This window comes from Chaetodon auriga, chromosome 2 (assembly GCF_051107435.1).
Source record: "Chaetodon auriga isolate fChaAug3 chromosome 2, fChaAug3.hap1, whole genome shotgun sequence".
Taxonomy (NCBI): Eukaryota; Metazoa; Chordata; class Actinopteri; order Chaetodontiformes; family Chaetodontidae; genus Chaetodon; species Chaetodon auriga.
In genome coordinates, this window is record NC_135075.1 from 19,644,149 (window position 1) to 19,663,410 (window position 19,262).

Sequence of the window (19,262 nt, forward strand, 5' to 3'; positions counted from 1 at the left end):
ATGAAATTTTAACCTTTAATAAACTTAACATCCATCATATCATTGTGATACACGCCTAATAATCTATAGCATCGGTTTGGTGATTAATGACCCTGTTACTTGAACATTATGGGATTACCTGTAAAATCTGTAACTCTTAACATTCATCTTTACAGGAAGTGTGAATAATCAGTTGATTTGTTCTCTTTGTCATATTTTCAACAGCCCCGCTGGCTTTTAAGGTAAGAGAGCATCAAACTTCTGGTAAAAGACAAATACTTTCCTCTTGTTCATCTGTCTTTTTGTCTTTTTTTTTATTGCATGTTGTTATTTGGTTTACAGAGATGTTGATTTTACAGTAACTTTTTAATCACTTGGAGACATGACAGCATCACTCTCAAAGAAACAAATGGTTTTGCTTGTTTTGTTACCAACAGCGTGTACATAACATAACTGGCAGCTATTTTTCATAGCTGCTGTAGATTGATTTCCTGTCTTCCAGGTAGAGCTGAATGATATGCTAAAAAAAAAAAAAAAAAGGAAGAAGAAGAAAAACGAACAAAAGCAATTATTTTGACAGATATAGTGAATGCAATATAAGTCGTGATTTTAGTGGGAATGGTAATTTTTGTACTTCATTTTCACTGAAAAAAAAAATTCATTATGTCTGCTGAATAGGCTGGGGCATCTCTGTAGCAGCGCAATGCTTGATTTATATTGGTATGTTGTGATAAATTTTATCTTCATCAAATAACTACAGCTCCTGTGAGTTGGATATCGCATTTGGCTTCCAGGCAGAGGTTGGTTTTAAGTGATCTGTCACAATAAACTTGCTGAGAATTTCAATTTTCAACAGATAATCTATCACAGTGAACTTTGTAGTAAGATGTATTATTGTGTGATAATGTAGCGCCATCGGCTGCATCACCTCAGTCACATAAAGTTGACTATAATAAATGCAGACGCAGCGGTAAGGCATAGCTCAAACAAATTTATGGTCTCTGCAAGTTATTGTTTAAGTAAAATAGACAAAATACTGGAAACTAATGGCTACCTAGAAGGTAGGCAACATACTTTCAATGGTCTTCAGTAACGTTCAGTGGACGGAAGAAGTGAGCAAAGCTGTCTGAATCTGCCCAGTAGTTTTATGAATATCAAGAGCAAAAACAGCTTTAAGTGCTTTAAATGCACTCCGTTTGGAACAGCAAAATGATTGTAAGTTTTCCCTGATTGCTTGCAGTGGGATCGATTAAGGACGTGATCATCATCCGAACTACTGAAGAGTGGCTAACAGCTAGAGGCACTGTTCGCAGTGACAGTGTGAGTCTTGTACAACTAACTGATAAGTTTGCCTTCAAGTGCCATTATTACATCATAATGAAACAACATCGGGCCCGTCCACGTCAGCTACCGCAGAGTCACACAGCAAACCCTCAAAGAGAAGCCACTGTCAGTCCATGATCTGTCCACATTATTGCTGAGTCACAACCAAGATTTTCCAGACAATTGAAAGAAGAAGAAAAAAAACTAAACTGCCGGAACATTGTGCAATATCTAAACATTCCTCACATGACACACAGGATAAAGATATGAAAGAGGAATATTTATATATATATATAAAAAAAAGTTTTGGTTATTCACACAAATGTACCCCTTTAAAGTAGTTACCCATGAAAACTGCGCACCAGAAATTCAGAGAGAGTGAGACAGTCTCTTGTACTCACCTGAGAAGCTGTGATCACTTAGGTTAAAATCTCTGCCTGGTGTTTGCATGTCAAACTCACACTCACACTGTGGCACACAGACACACTATGGACCAACACCTGACTGTGTGGCAGTTGTCAGTCCTGTGACCGCACCCGCCCCCCCACCCTCGCCATCACCAACCCCCTCACTCCAAAAGTGTCCACCTTAACAAGATATTACATCTGGCAGTGTCAGTGCTCCTTAAAACAAGAGGAATTGTTGACATGGGTGGATAATTCAAGACGTTTTCAGCTTGAATGTCTCAGTTTCAACAAACAAGCAGATTTTCTGTCACCCAGTATTTAAAAAAGCAGACTCGTTGTTGACGGGTTGAATTACTTTTTAAGGTGGTTTTCAGCTCGTACCATCCAACCAGCAGCCACAGCGGACGCGGCGCTCACAGCGAACAGTAAGCCGAGCGGAAGGTGACTGACCTGGTCTGTGTTTTGAAGCGCGCGGCAGACGGGGCGCACTCGCGCTTTCGAAGTTGGCTCGTCTCCTTCGGTTGTGCAAACGTACGTGTCAGCTTTGGAAAACGTGTCGTGTCGTCGCTTCCACGGGAGCGCTGTCTCGAAGTGGTCAGGTCTGTTTGCTGTGGAGGTTTCTGGTCATGCTGCTGCTGCTGCTGCTGCAGAGCTCGGTGTCTGCCTGCCTCTCATGCCTCTCTCTCCTCCCTCCTCTCAGCACCACCGCCCGGGAGTCCTGAGGACACAGGCGGAGGCATCAAATTACCCTGTAGCTTAGCGATTATTTAACTATTTCATTTGAACCCTGTTTTTTTTTTTTTTTTTTTTTTTTCTTTTTTGAGAGGTTCGGATTTTAAGTAAAGGCATATTCGTTTGTTGGATTGTGTATTGTCGAACGCAAAAAATTTAGTTTAATTTTAAGATAAATTGATAAAAGGATTGTTCGCCGAGAATTAAGCTAGCATTAAGCTAACATTAGCCAAGGTCAATACAGGTCCAACTGAGGTTGGCAGGAGCCAGCAGCTGGCAAACTTAGCTAAAAGCTAAAACTGGAAAGAGGCAGACACAGCTACAGTTCGTCTGGCTCTGTCCCAAGGTAACAAAATTCACCTACCAGCACACCCAAAGCTCACAAACAAACACATTATATCTCGTTTGTTTAATCAGCACAAAATCGTCAAAGGTCTCATGTGGTTTTAAATGCAGTCAGGTGTGGCAGGAGCAGTTGCAGTTTACATTGTAGTTTTTGTATAGAATAAAGAAATGTGATATCACTTCTGGATTAATATGGTGAGCTTTTGACTTAAAGGCAGATTTTACTACTGTTGGATGGAGCCAGGCTAGCTGTTTCCTGACTTTGAGCTAAGCTTACTAGCATAAACAGGCTACCTCACATCAGTGAGGCTGGCATCAAACCTCATCTAACGCCCGCTCTCATCAAGAAAGCAAAGAAGTGTATTTCCTAACATCTTACCTGTCAAATAGTGACAGCATGTTTTGTTTGCTGGCAGATTGTAGGGTTAGCCCCTAGCTAACCAGACAATAATGATGACTAATGGGAGTATTTACTGTCACATCTGTGGTATCACAATCGTGTTTATATACATGAACTCATGTAGGTGTGACTGAAGATTCTCAAATTAAATCAGCACAGTTCAGTAGTCAAGGACTTTTCATTAACAAACATTCATGCTTTTATTTTCTAAGAGGTATAGTCTGAAAAAAAGTCAGTTACAAATTAAGAGATTCTTCTAAATTGTTATCTACTATACTGATTCTTTCATAAAATAATGTCCATTGAAACTCACCTTACTATGAGGTGCAAAAATAAATGCACAACAAATCAGTTGCCCATGTGCTGCAGCTGTAGAGACTCTTTATGCTCTGTAAGTTTGAAGACCTTTGATTAACCTCAACCTAAACCTCACTCTATTTTTAACCCTAAGACAGACAGTGAAATGTACAGAGAATAATTTTTCTGCAGGCAGAAGGCAACCTGGGGGTTATCACATTGTTTAAACACACTTATCTTGAAAACACATCTTATCTAAAGGTATTCAATGTTTTAATGCAGTAATAAAATTGACATGAGATTAAGAAATGTTTTTCAGACAGTCGCATATTAAAATGTTCAGCAGTCAGCCTCCTTACGACACTTGAGCTGTTGTCGATGCTCACACTGAAATGTGGCATCACACAAGCCCTGCTGGCTAAATGATCTCCTGGCAGGCTGACTGGTTGTGGGTAGATTTGGCTTTAAACATGCGGCAGAGCAGCCTGGTGAAGAAACATTTCCACAAACCAAAAAGTTCAGTCCATGAAGAAATAGATGTTCCTGTTTTTTGAGTGTGTCACTTGACCAGACTCTGACCTTTTGTCTGTACCAGTGATACAGCTGCTAAATGACATGGTGGCTGGGCATGTGGGTGAAAGGACTTAATTGATGAGCACAGAGACTGTTCGGTTTAAATTGTTGGACGTAATAATTTGCGTTCATGGTTTAGCAGAAATTTATTTTAAGAGCAGCCTGTTAATGCTCTAATTATGCTATTTGGTTTGGTGTTAACAGTGAATGTGTCCTTTGATTTGCAAAGAAATATTAAGAAATGCTTTCTGCACAAGAACACAGACACCACCTTTTGATCTTCACCAAGTCTCGAAACAACCTCAAGTTTCAAATGGTAAAGTAAAAATAACCCAAGGAGCCCAAAAATACAGTGCAAAAACACACAATGCAAAACAAATGACTCTGTGGAGCTGAATTCATTGCAAAAACACAACAGAACATATGAGCAGATACATGACAAGGATACTTCTGAAAAATCAAGGCAAGGTTTTGCCCCCGTATGTAGCTTTTCAACCTGTTTTTAAAACATTAAAACACAAAAGACACGAAACCCTGCTGCTCACAGTTCAGAACGATGCCATGCAGTCTTCTGTGATGGCTGATTTCAAAGCAGCTACATGTAAGTGTAGTTCAATTATGCTGCTTTCACCATGTAGCAGTCAGCTTGATTTCAGCAGCCTTTGATCTGTCATAACTCGATAGTGTGAACTCAGACAGCTTGCACACTTTGCTTATTTACAGACCTACACACACACACGCAAACATTTTTCTCATCTCTCTCACATGCAGAACACCCCTCCCCACGCAGAATTTCTCCATGCTGAACTAAAAAAAATGACACCCTCGAGAGTTTTGCTGTCACAAACAAAACAAAGCAATATTTTCTGATTGTTTATACAGTGGAATCCCAGGGGACAGGAGCTCTGCTATCTGAAAATGTTCATCATCAAAGTGCTCGTGTTCTGTATCTTCACAAGACTCTCCTACACTGTCATGACACTAATAATTATTAAGTGGAACTGACACATCATTTTTCAGGCCTAGGAGGGATCACGATGGTGCTTGACACCAGGAAATAGGCCAAAATGACTTGAGTTTCTCCTCCATCCTCAAACACATTGGATGCTATTAGACCTAAATCTGGTTATTATAGCGTTTAACCACAGTGATGATTAGTCCTTCCTCCTTGTGTCCATACTCCCTCGCTCTCAGCCTGGCTTGAACAGGGTGGGATGAGCACCAAGACAAACAGGGTTTGGCCAATGTAGGCTCACTTTGGTGCCTTAGCCGCCCACATCCATGTCCCTATGAGCAATGTGATGGAGATGTTCCCACAGATCTCCACTGACTGGTCGTCCCATGGACCAAGAAGCCAGGGACGAGCGTGTTTCCTGTCTTTGTTGTACGTCAATGTATGCAAAGAGGCGGTGCGACTGGGTTTGTGTATGTGGTTCACATCATCTGTAACGGCGGTCTTTGTAGGAGAAGAATACAGTCTGTCATAAACTCTTTAACCTTTTAAACGTGGTATTAGTTTAAGACGCTTCGCACACAGACACATGCTCACACACACTTTACTTATCCTGTTTCCTTGCTTATACACCGATAGAAAGTTGTGTTTCTCATGTAAATGGTGTGGTATATGTGCATTTATGTAAATATGTCAAACTGTTAGTGGCACATACTTTCCTCGTGCGTTATTTGAATGTGACAGAACATCAAAGGTAGGACATGAAAGAATCTGAGAAGAAAAACATGACAAAAAATAGGTAGAAAAGAAAAAAATACACGTGGGCATTAGGAGAAAACTGCTGAGCAGATTAAACCCGAGTGCTATTGATTGGATGTCACAGATGTGTGTTTGCATGCATGAGGGCGATGAAATGTGTTGATGTGCATGAGGTTTGGAGGAGGACCATGTATGACGCTGACAATGCTGAGCAGTATGACAAAGAAAGGAGACAGAAAAGTAACAGTATGACTTATTATTGCTATCAGTACCATCTTCACCTTATAACCTCTGTCAACACCTCATAATAATAAAAACAATAGGGCCCATGTTGACATCAGTGATGGTTTTTGGCTGATATATTCAGGGTTTTTTAAAGAGTGTAATAGATCTGGCTTATTGTCATGACCGGCTCCAAAGTTCACAACAGGCAGTAAAGTCAGTGGTGTAAGTGAATGGATTTGTGGGAAATGTGGTGTTCAGGTGTTGGAAAAACGATCAAGGAACCAAACAGAAGAGTCTCTCGAGGAGGACTACAGTGGCAGCTCATACTGGACCCAGACAGACAGACAGTCCCACATACCAATGACATGAACCTACAGGAGAAGCGCAAACAAGACTCAACCAAATGAGGGCTGTCACACTTATTCAAATCCTTTACCACAAACACAAAACATCTTGAAGCACGAATCTTTGCAGAGCAGAAATACACTATGCAAGATTTCCACTTGTATGTAGTGCCACCTGCTGGCTCAGCACAGATAGTTCAACCCACCTCTGCTTCCTTAAGGAGCACAAGACTGATGGTCAAGTTATTCTTGCATGTTTTTTGTTGTGGTATGCTCTGTATGTTATAAAGTCCTGTGATGTTCACATATAATAAGTTATAATGTAGTAAGTTAAAACTGTGACAATGACATGGCAGCCAAACAGGGAGAGAGTGTAACGTTCACTAATCTCTTCAAGACCGTGCTGAGTCATGGATGCCATTGCAGTTACATAGAGTGTTTTTCAGCCGGCGGAAGTATCTTCAAGGCCTTGTTCATGCATCGTCCACCTGCGGCGCTCATATATCCTTGAGCAAGAACGCAGAGCAAACAGAGCTGACATTGACCTTGCACTGTGAACTCTCACTAAAGCATTACATTATGCCTTTGTTATTGTCAGATAAAAGATGTGATGACTTCATTTGGTCCATAGGTCATGTTTTTCAGCCATGAATCAGTCTTCACCGACAGTAGGTTGCAGTTTTTAACTAGGCTAAAACTGATAGTGAGACCGTTCTCAAATCAAGCCAAAATTTGAGCCCAAAAGGTGCTCCTTGTCCTTTAATCCTCCAAATTCCACAGAGTGGCCAAACTGTTGTCTGATGGTGCAGTGCCTCAAAAATACAAAACAGTAGACATTGTCAGAAATCCTTCATGTAAAATATGCCTGATAACCTTGTGTTATTATAAAGTTCTAGACTTACCTCTTGTCAGTACAACTTGTGTATCTCCATGCATGTTAAAAACCATCTTACAGTTGGTGGAACATTCCCATATTTACATGAATCCCAGTGATAATCTGTTTCTTTGAAGTGATTTGCATTCAGCCATTGAAGATCACAGAATGGCCTTTAAGTGAAAAAAAGAGACTGAAATCCTAAATATTTGAGCAAAAACCCAGAGAGAGCTGTGCACCAGTGCTACATAAAACACATCAGACACACCTCTGAGATACTGCATGTCTCTTCCTGATCTCTTTACATTTTAAGAAGTCTTCTGGGTCAGGACAAACACCTGTGAAGGGTCGACTGTAGTCCTGCATCACATTGAAATCTTAGCTCGGCACTCAGAGTTGAGTCGTGACTTTGTGAAACTTTTTAGTTGTTCCTATAAAAGGTCTCCTTTCTCTGAATTTGTCATTACAGTCTTCACATGGGAGTGTTTAGCATCAGTAGCAGCTACATGTATTTGCTTTCTAGACTAATGGACTTCCATTAAATTATGGAACTTAAAATTTTGGAGTGATCTAAACTGAAGCAGCAGAGGCCGACATGTCACAGAAGCCCTGATGATGAAGACACTGATCTTTAAGTGTGGCTTCGATGCAGTGCCTCTTTAAAGAAAACTCTACCCCACAAACAAAAGGCACAGCCGCCAGCATGGATCTTACTTAGCCAATCAGTGAAATGATGGAACCACATCTTTATTAACTTTTATCTGTACAGAAAAAAAAAACAAAAAAACATCAGTCACCAGATCATGCAAAGCAGTATTGCGTTACAAATAAAAACACAATACAAAACAAACAATATATACTGTACCATAAATATGGAGCCTCAAAAAATAAATCAATCAATATATTACAAAAAATAAACTCCTGAGATGGCACACACATACATACAAATACGATGTTAATGTTATAATTTACTTGCAACATAGTACTGGAAATGGATAAGCAGACAGGTTGATATGCGGTTCTTGCGTGTTTTTTTGTTTTTGTTTTTTAACTCGTGTGAATTTGAAATGCAGCAACTCAGTTGAAAATGACCAGTCAAGGTACTGGGTTCATTCCAGGCTGCCCTAAAATCAGTCCCACAACACAAACAGGATTAATCAGAAAAACCAACAGTTTAATATGGCTATTAATCTGAAACCCAGCGTCTGACTGCAGCACAAAGCAACCTGGAAAGTCACCACTGAAAGGAACCTTAAAGGGAATGTAAGAATAAGGTATTTAACAGATACACAGGTCCTGTATATATGATCATATTTATATTTATAATAGGGTGACAGCGCTCAACAGTCATGTCGAGGTGTTATTGCACTACTGTCTCAATGTCTTTTCATGAGAATAATCAACAAATTACAATACTGTTGATAGATCTACATAGAGGTGAAACAAGAGATCACCAGTCACAGCTACAGACATGAGTCTTTTTACTCTTTGAAATGCATTCAGTTACTTTTTGGGATTGATTTATACAGTCTGGTGCTCTACGCCCAATCCCAACGCTCCCAAAACAACAGTTGCAATCAGTCTTGCCCTCCACAGCATTCAAATAAGTGAAGTAAATGATTGAATTTCGAGTTGTAATCGACCCAGGTCTGCACAGCTAACAAATGTAGCTGTGAATTGAAAACATGTTCACAATAAGGCTACAACATCTAGAGAGAGAGAGAGGCGAACGGAGGGAAAACTCAACACTGATAGAGCTCCCTTCTGCTCCAAAAGTCACACCGAGCCACTTGGAGGAGCCATGCATAACAATTGAACACAGATGAACATACACATATTTCCAACTCCCTCACACGACAATGAACTTCAAGGCTTGTTGACGAAAAAAGGGGCAGCAATGATGAGCCCAGTAGTCAGAAGCCCAGGAACAAAGACACAACGGCTGGATTTACACAGGAACAAATCATTAAAGAAGTAGTTTTTTTTTTTGTTTGTTTTTTTGGGTTTTATTTTTTTACTCACATATGTTCACTGACTGACCAAAATTGCTTCACTGCGGGGGGGACACCATCTAATGTCAAATACGTAATTATTCTTTGTGAAATGTTTATGAATCCAGCCACTGAATGAAAGAGTTATGTCACTGACAAAAGCTAATTGAAATATAAAGCTAATTATATTATTGGCTTATCTCCCTTTATAGTTATATATGTTTCTATTTATATACTGTATATATAATATATATATATACTGTATGTACATTCCATCTGTAGTCTTGAATATTATACTTTTCATATACTTCAGAAAGCTCTCCCTAAAGTGTGCTCTGGGAAAAATAAACATTTTCTTATTATACTCTATTCTTTTCTATCCTATTCTCTTCTATTTTATCCTGTTCTATATCAATGACGTAACTCCTTCACTCCAATTACTCTGGCACAGCATCATTTGCTGAATATCCTACCCAGCAGGCCTCACTGTTACTCACACAGAGAAGCTGAAAACGGAGGAGAAGAGGGACCAGGACGGAGGGAATACAGTACAGTTAACACACAAAGTTTAATCTCAGACTGCTTCACATTTAATGTCAATCAAGTCATCGCTGGCCAGTGGTAAAAGGGGGGCCAGAATCATTAAGGGGCTCACTACGGTTCGGCTGTGTCTAGTCAGAAAAAAGGCTGGCGAAGGACTTTCGGAGATTGCGGATGGTCTCGGCCTTCGCCTCGTCCTGGCCGTCACCTCCGGAGCTAGAGACCCCGCGGAAGAAAGAGGAGTCGCTGAAGGCGTTGAAGGCATTGGTCAGGGACTGGGACTTACTGGGAAGGGAAGAGGAGGAAAAAGAGAGGGAGGCGAACAAGAGACGAGGAAGGAGGGAAGGAAAGAAGGATGGGGTGCAGGCAGGAAGGAGGAAAAGGAGAAGAGGATTATGCAAATGTTAATGGAGTAAGTTAGAGGGAAGAATCAGGAAGGAAGACAAACAGGGAAATGTGTAAGAGGGCCAAAAAGTCACAAACACAATATCTGTACAATGGTCTTTGAAAAATATTCCAAAATCTTAACACTGTATTTGACCCCTCTATTTATCATACATGAGTAGTATATGGACATATAATAAATAGTTTCTACCACACTATAATGTAGCTATGAGCAGATATAAGGACATTTTTAACCATTTATTAATGTACATTATTTTCCAGAATTACAACTTCCTTGGAAATCATATTCTATATTACAACTGTTATGTTGATTATATTGTCAGTTTTTATCTGTTTACAGTTTATACAAACATCCAGTCAAAATTATCTACAAGTACACCAATTAACATTTAAAAGACCTACTTACAACTACAACATAGTGTGTTAAAAACCAGGTATTCAATGTTTCTATATTGCTTGTAAATGCTAAATAGGGAGGGCTAATAAAGTGTGACCCGAATGGGTAATAATTTCAGCAGGTTACCAGTTGGACTGAACCACTAAAACAAACAGAAATTCATGTATACTTATATTCTTTTTTTGCAGAAGGACGGATTTGATATTTAATTTTGTATCCTAAAGCAAAGTATGGCCCATTGAAATGCATGTCTTTGCATTATCAACACTGTGTTGATAATACTGCTCTTACTTCAGCAGAGGATGGGTCTTTTGCTGAGATGCTTGCTGATCTTCCACAGGGGCCTGGGCCTCATCGGCTGCGGCTGCTTCATCTGGGACAGCCTCAGGGTTTGGGGAAGGAGAAGCCGGCTTGGCCTGAGGCTGAACCTTAGCTGGAGACTGGACATTGGATGGGGACTGGCTGGCTTTGGCTGGGGACTGAACCTGCGCTGGGGCAGGGGCTGAGGCAGTATCTGAGGCCTGAGTGGGTGCTGGGCCTTGGGTGGCAGGCTGGGGTTTAGGTGAAGCTTTGGGAGGAGGTGGGGTTTGTGGCTTTGGCTGAAGCTGCGGCTTTGAATTCCTGCGCACAGGAGGGATGGGCTTTGCAGGTGGTGTGGGCTTCGGGGGCAGCTCTTTTGGTTTGCCCGGAGCTGGGGAAGGGGAGCCAGGAGGCTGGGGCTTGGGCTGCTCTGTGGTAGGAGCTGATGCTGCAGAAGAAGCTGAGGCTGGGGCTGAAGCTGGAGGGGAGCCTGAAGCTGTGGCTGCTGCTGCTGCTGCTGCTTTGGTTGGGGGGGAGCCTGGAGCTGCTGCTGCTGCTGCTGCTGCTTTAGCTGGGGATGATGGTGAAGCTTTGGCTGGGGCTGGGGGGGAAGCAGAACCTGGGGCCGACTTTGTGACGGATGGGGCTCTGGTCATTGGGGGAGGCCTCGGCACTGGAGGCTTTGTGACCGAGGCGGCCCTCTGGACTGAGCTTGGCTTCTGAGCCTGAGCTGGACCTGGACCAGGTTTCTGGGCCTGGCTGGGCTTTGGTACTGCTTCAGATGCTTTCTTAGCTGACTCTGATGACGGCTCTACACTCTGCGATTTCACTGGTGCACCTAAAAGATTGAGATAAGATAGTTGTATTAGATTATAGTTACACAGCTGAGTAACATGTAGAGGCAAGAAAAGCAAAAAAGCAACAGAAGAAAAGGAAATAAATAAATAAGCATCATTATTTCCTACGTCTAGCACTTGTTGTTTTAGTGCAGCGGTTAGAAACCAGGCGCCTGTAACAGTCACCAAAAACCAAGGCAGAACATGATACAGACTTGAGTCTCAACATGCCCATTCACATAATGAGCTCTCACATTCATAGAAATCCTAACCAACTCATCAGTCAAGAACAGAGTGGAGCAGCGCAGGCTCTGAATGTTTGGACTGCAGTGACCAGCAGGGGGCGGCACATCAACAGTTAAGAGAAGGTGTGGCGACTAGCCTCTCATGCCAAGTGTTAGTTGCTCTTGTGCACAGCAACTCGTGACAGGAGGAAGTGTGGTGATCAAAAGAGACGATGAGAGGAGAGGAAAGCCAATGAAAGAAAGTCTACAACGAAAAGGGAAGTGATACAACCAGGAAAGAATAGTGGTGTCAAACAACTCAAAGACAGGCAGCAAAGCAACCCACCATGCAGCACAAAAGAGACAAGTGATTACACATGCTGAGGAGGAGGAAGTGGCTGGGCAGGGATGAGTTTCCAGTGGCTGATAATTCACATTCCAGGATGCAGAATTGTAGTTGGGTATGTAAATTACACACTAAAGCCTCTTTCAAAAGGTTTCTCCGAAGACAGCTTGGAAAGTGTGTATGTGTACATTCATTTTCAGAGTGTATGGATTTTTACTTACATGGTGATTCTCCATCACATGACATGACCACTACAAAACCTTCGTGAAAATTCATCCCAGACACTAGTGTTAAGCAGCTAAATGGCAACGAGTCTTACGTTTTATCAGAGTTTGTCATAAAGCATCCCAATGGTTTCTTGGGACTCACAGCACATAAAAACCAAAGGAAATACAAACACAATTTGTAAAGGGTGACAAAATAAGAATTTGCTTGGATACAAACCCTGAATTACTCATATTTATTAATCATATCTGTTCATGTATACTGATTTTATCGGATTGGATTGGATTATTTTACTTGGGTGTGTGTGGAGGCCGTTCTCCCACGCAAGTCAACAAACTGGCAAAGCCTTTGTCCTGTATTTGCATTTAACTAAATCTCTTTGTAACAGGCAGAAAAGATTAAGATGACAAATATTTGCACCCAGATGATGCATGAAGATCACATATCAGTAATTCAGTGGTTCAGTGTTCCAAGCAAATTGGGAACGATCATGCAGAGAAAGAAAAAGATGCTTGTTTTCTTTTAAACGTGTCATTAATCACATAACCGCGAGTTTCGTAATTGCCAAGAAAAATATGCATTGTGTACCGTGTAAAGCCACTTTGTCTTGTCTCAGGTATCATAACACAGAACAGTTAAAGTTAATTTACAACCAAAGACAACACCAAGCAGTTATTCACAAAATGTTCAGGTCTTGTTCAGGTCTCTTATTCGCACCACAACAATGTACAGATTTAAAGATCATAAGAAGGATTCAAAAGCAAAGCATTAATCACTACTGACTGCACATCTTAACACTGTAGACACATGTCAAATTCCAATAATTCCTGTAAACCATGAAACGAGGGATTCCAAAAACAACCAGCAGATACTCTAAACACCACATGGATTACTGGCACATCCATGCAACGTAACAAAAAGGGAACTGGAGATAATGAAAAACATGCAAACACGCGCCCACAAACAGTACAACTCCAGTAATGGCTTTGTTAATTGACCATGTTGTACGCTGTTTCACCAGTGCTTTTAGCAGGCACATTTAGTTTTAACACATCAGTCCTGAGCACAAACATCACACCAACACAGACACTATGGCTGCAGCTAACCTCAACAGGCTGGCTAAATGTACCATCTTGTACATTTGCTTGTTAATTCAAGTGGTAAAAGTCACAAGTTCAAGAAAGAAAAGGTTGTAGCTTTTCTTGCATCCAGATCATCACTGTCAACATCAAACTGAAGCCATGATACAAGTACATTAGTTTAAGGCATTGATGCTGGACAGTGCTGCCTTCAAAAAAAGGACAGTTTGGGGAAATACACATTAATCTTCTTGCCAAGAATTAGATTAGAGGATTGATTGCTGTCTGTACGGTAAATATGAAGCTACAGCACAGCAGCCAGTTAGCTTAGCTTAGCTTAGCACAAAGGCATGAAATGAGGAAACTACTAACCTGACTCTGTCAAAGGTAACACAATCCACTCCAGTATCTCTAAAGCTCACTAATTAACAGGTTATATCTTAGTTTTAGTTCCCTCTTTCATTTTGAACAGATTTTTCTAGTTAACTGGTGAGTTTTGTCTCTGATGGCAAGACTTATTTTGACAGAGGGTGTTAAATTTATTGATACTTATTTCTGAAAAAAATCTTTCAGGATGTCAGAGAGTGAACTGTCCCATGACTGGTTCTAAGAATGTTTCCTAGACATGCTTCAGCCCAACAGTGGCAGCACTTGTATTACAATGGGGAACAGTGTTCAGACAACCTTGAGGTTGAGGGCGCTGGCCTGAGGTCCTGTTTGGATCTGCCAGTCCTTCTTTAGGAGCAGCACTCTGGGAAAGAGTGAGACAGAAAGACAGAACAGCAAGGAGAGGAGAGGAAAGGCAACATGGGTAAGCAGGTTCTGGTAAAGACTCAGCAGTGAACTTATGAAGGGCTCTAATAAATGGATTCTATACTCACAAGGAGAACTGAAACAATTGTAGTATGAGCATGTGTCATTGTAGCTATCAGTTTTAGCTCATTCTTTAAAAATAAACAGGTTCTGTCGAGCACGCATTTCATTTCACACAGCCTCTACCTGTTGGGGCTGCACTGTGGTCGGCTTCTGGCCTTGAGGGGAGCGAGCAGGTGAGCGGGAAACACTAGAGGACCTGGCAGCCAATGCTTGGGTCATCTTAGCCAGAACCACTTCTGAGATGAGCTGGCGGTCCTCTGCCTGGTGATCACCAATCAGCTGCATAGATGAACCCACAACCTGGACAAAGAGGGAGCAGAAAACATGTTGGGAAATGTGGGAATTTTTTATTGAGAAGGTTACTTGACTGAAATGTTGTTGACCCAGACGGGATGATGAACTCAGGACAGAGAAATCAGACCGGATTCATTTCATGGCATCAGCACCGACGTAATGTCACGTCCCTCGCCATCAGATGCACGAGGTGTCCTGTAGTGTCTGTATAAGATGCTGTAAGTTTATCTTCTTTAGTTTAACAATATTACACACTCAGAGTTTTGGGGCCTTAAATCTAACCAAACTGCGACCGTTTCACAACTTTAACCATGTGCTAAAAAGGTGTCAGGTGTTTTATACAGATGCTAAAGGGTAGCGTGTGCGTCTGTATTTTATGGAATGAGAATGGGTTTGGACAAACAAAGAAGGCTAAACAGCACATCGGTCAGCACTTCATGTGTGGTAAAAGCTGTATGGTGTAACTGTAACTTCTTCTCCCACATAGAAAATGTGTGTAAAGTTTGTTTAGATTTGATGTTTCTTACGGTCAGAATGGTGGCCCTTGGTTTATACGTATGGGCAGGCGTTTATGGATACTGTATGAAACACATGATGGCATCTGTATGTTTTGGTGCCATTTGCAAAGCTACAATACAATAACAAACACGATAATTGGTTTAGAAAGAGGAAAAACCAAACTATCCACACACAAACACACACACACACACACACACCTACACGCACTGTTTCTGTGTAAAATCTGGGAACCATCTTCATTTTCAGTAAGCCAAGGGTTTTATCATTTTAAGGAGCAATCATCATCTGTGTAAATGGATATCCACCCAACAAGATTACTGCAGCATTACAGAAACCAAAACAGTTTTCCAGGAGAGGTGACTCATGGGGAGATGTTTGTCACATCTTTCCCACTTCAGCATTTAACCTGCCCTCCACCAAACTGCAGACTATTTCATTCCGACAGTCAGGCTCTTTGAAAGTGTGAGTGGGATGTTTAGAGACTTTGCTTGGACCGCAGCGGTTGGGTGTTGGTGTCATTGTGGCTCCTGTATCATCTCCCTCTTCAGCCTCAGACTCTCTCACTGCACTTTGAAATCATAATTATCCAAACTTCATCATGCATCACCTCTCCACTCACGGTCCCTCCTTGAGTTTCCAGCTCACGCCAGTCATTTGATCTCCTCAGCCACCTGGTTTACCTGTTTACTCTATATAAACCTCAGTTCACTCCTTCTGCTGCCAGTTCTACATGTGTTCCCAAAGTTTTTGAGTCATTCTCACCCACTAGTCATTATTTGTGTTTTTAAACATCTACCTGTTTGCATGCTTGGTGCTCCTGGATTTGTTTGCCTGTTTTGACCGTCAGCCCATGACAAACTGTGAACTTCCTTACTGACTTTCAAACGTACCAAACTGTCTTTAACCATATGTGCAGTGTCACGTCTACATTTTGGTCCAGGTACTGGGTAGCTGCCAGGATTTTGACAAAAATGGACCCAGCTGACCCAGCTTTTACCATGATCGGGGTCTGAGTTGACCTACACCACTGAGTGGCTCTGTACCTTCTGCCAAAATGCATCCAGAGAGAAGCGGCTCTCTCTGCAGCACTTCAGTTTGTGTCCTACAAACCCAGGTTTGTATGTCCCTGAGCTGGCAGACATCTTGGCCACTCAACAGCTTAATCCTGTGGCCTAATCAGTCCCTGCTGCAGTTCTTCTTCAGTATCTTTCAGTTCCTGCCCAGTTACTTCTAGAGCTTCCCTTTTGACTAGCTCAATGCTTACGTCCTTGTTGGTTAGCTTTCTAACCTGCTTTGCTGCTCTTTGGATAGCTCTCTGCCTGCTCTTCTGGAAGCCATCCTGCCTGTTTCCGCTGAGTCTCTGCAGGCTTGATCCTGGGTGTCATGGTGGTGAGTCACCAACTCCCAGCAAGGATCATTTGTAGTTCCTGGGTACAAGTGTATTTCTATCGGTTCTCAAGGGTCATTCTCCAGTCATTTCACTGCCCAGTGCTCCTGAGACCCATCCCTGCAGTCAGCCATGAATCCATTAAGTTCAGGGTCCTTGTTCGTTAATATAGTCTCTGTTTCTTTTCTTTTTTTTGTCTGTTTGGTGTCCTCTCTGTCAAAGCCTGAATCAGACTCTCTGTCTGAGCCTGAACTTTCTCTTCTTCTGAGCCTAAACCTGTCTCTCTGTCTAAATCTGAGTTTCTCTTTTCCTCTGAACCTGAGCCTGTCTCACTGTCTCGGCCTGAGCTATTTTCATTTGGTATCGTTTGGTCTCTCAATCTGAGCCTGGACCCTCCCCTGAGCATGAAGACAAATCTCTGTCTGACCTTTAACTCAAAGCCTGTTTGAGTCTTAATCTGTGACTTTGTACAAGAATGAGCCTGTCTCACTGTCTAAGTGTGAACCTGTCTTTAGGCCTGAACCTGTAACCTGTCCAACAAGGCCAGACTTCCCAAGCCTCCACAGTCCTGCCCACCTGAACAGTCCTTCTGGCTTCTTCACTGTCCAGGATCTCCTAGAGCCAGAGCTGTAACAGGTGGGTAGAAGCTCACCCACTGAACAGTTGAATGTTCTCAGTCTTAAAATCACCATATGCTGTGTTTAATCTCCCACTTGCCTTCGAAAGCTGATTCGTAAACTATTCATTCATGATGATGGGATCATAGTATTTATCGATTTTCCATACTGAGCCATTACCTCTTGACTTTTAGGAAAGGTATTATAACAGCAAAGCACATTCCTTCATTGATGTGTCTATTCACAACCGTTGTGGTCAAGGCTAAAGACTATGGTGGGCCATAGAGAACACCTACCATTGAAATATCACCAGATGTTAGTTACCAAACTCATGAAGTGTATTCAGGTTAGACTCAATCAGTTTATTTAATCAGCCAGACAATCTAAGGCCCCATCAGTGTAAATTAGGCCAGACATGCTAAATTTAAGACTCAAAGCCCGTATTAGTACTCTTATGAAACATAACTCCCACAGGCTGCTGTCAAAATGGTGAAAGTTTCCAAACAAAAGGCAGGAGTCAATAAACAGAGTGATGCACAGATAACATCACAGCTGTTTGTTTGTTTGACTCATTAGATTTAGTGCCTTGTTGGCTGTTTTCATCCATCCTCCCTCCCTCCATCCCCTCTTTATCTATTTTTCTCACCTCAGTAATGTAGTCATTACCATCCTTGCCACAGATGGCTTTGACAGCACAGATATCCAGCCCTCCAAAGATCTCTGCGCAGGTATCAACCCACAGCTTGTACCTGTTACAGAGGGAAACTAGATTAGGTTTACAGAGAGCCACATTCTCTTTTCAGGAAACTAAAAAGAAAAAAAAAACATTGGCTACCACTCCTACCACTCGTGTGCAGTGTGCATAATAACTGTTTTGCTGAGTTGCAAAGTTAGCACTTAAGCTGGGTCAAGAGCAGTTGCAGATATTTGATTTTTTTGTATCAAACACAACTGGGAATGAGAACTTTTCTTGTCTTACACCATCTTGCTTAGCTTAGTAAAAAAATAAAGTTTTATTCTCAATAATATTGACTTATGTGTCACTCCAGCACAGTGTGTATGTGCAAATGTTTCTCTCCTGGACATAAACCTGTTGTAGAAGCTTTCTAGCCCTCGGCTTGGTTGGCTAGAGACCATAAAGGTGCTGTTGCTGCCTTGGGTTGCATCTGTTAAGAGCTCCATTGACTTGCTGCCTTGAAAACTGAGCGCAATCAAACTCAATAATGAATCAATAAATAATGACCAGAAGGATGATTTTACTGTGCCAGGGCCGGTATTCCGACTTTTTCTATTCTTATGCAAGACTTACAGTCTCTGTGCTGTACTTGTTAATGGCAACTCTGCTCAATTTTGAGCCCGGTTAAAACACATGCTTTGAAAGAAGTGTACAATCCAGATTTTAGCCAGGAAAAGACCAAGAAGCCATTAGCAAAGACGCATTAACTATTATTTCCCCTCTTTCTATGTGTGCAAAGCCACAATACACCTTAGAAAATGAATGCACAGTGCAGCATCAGTCCACTAAAAACATGTGTGTTTACCCACGTGTGAAGCTGAATGAATCTGCTGCGTGAGCACAATGTGACTAACGGTGACATAACACAAGAGCGACATCTGTGACGCCCGAGTGCCTGAGCATCACTAATGTGGAAGCGGTGCTCACTTGTCAGTCATGGCTACTTGTTCCAACATGGCAGATCCAGTGTTGCTCTTCCAGTTACCAGAAATGGATGTTCGCCTGGAAAAGAAGAGGAAATTGTGTGTTAAATTATTACAGACACCAACCTTCACTTGTAGAAATGCAGGCAAGAGGGATTTAGACATCCTTGTAGCAGAAGGGATGTTGTTTCTGCACTAGCTTTAGGTATATGCAGGCGACGTGCACAGCTGCACATTGTCAGGCTGATTAGCATACTTTTACAGCAGAAGCAAAGATTTACACATAACGACTAGAATGAAGGACACACAGCTGGGACTCTGCAGCCTGTCTAATTAATTCAATTAAGCACATAGACT

General features: G+C 41.8%; 2 protein-coding genes across 2 annotated transcripts in view; both read right to left on the minus strand.

Annotated features, from left to right (window-relative positions):
• pparg (peroxisome proliferator-activated receptor gamma) overlaps window positions 1-1,777 on the minus strand; it is a 30,443-nt gene extending 28,666 nt beyond the window's left edge. The window contains exon 1 of the mRNA XM_076761063.1: window positions 1,704-1,777. Within this exon, the coding sequence (XP_076617178.1) occupies window positions 1,704-1,752 (49 nt within the window). The 5' untranslated portion in view covers window positions 1,753-1,777. The remainder of the gene's footprint in view (window positions 1-1,703) is intronic.
• A 6,164-nt stretch (window positions 1,778-7,941) lies between these two features.
• The window catches only part of syn2b (synapsin IIb), an 83,791-nt gene continuing 72,470 nt past the window's right edge, over window positions 7,942-19,262 (minus strand). Inside the window, exons 8-13 of the mRNA XM_076739520.1 lie at window positions 18,910-18,984; window positions 17,893-17,995; window positions 14,553-14,729; window positions 14,238-14,304; window positions 10,835-11,681; window positions 7,942-10,026 (exon numbers count right to left, since the gene is read on the minus strand). Coding sequence (XP_076595635.1) covers window positions 9,873-10,026; window positions 10,835-11,681; window positions 14,238-14,304; window positions 14,553-14,729; window positions 17,893-17,995; window positions 18,910-18,984 — 1,423 coding nt within the window. The 3' untranslated portion in view covers window positions 7,942-9,872. The remainder of the gene's footprint in view (window positions 10,027-10,834; window positions 11,682-14,237; window positions 14,305-14,552; window positions 14,730-17,892; window positions 17,996-18,909; window positions 18,985-19,262) is intronic.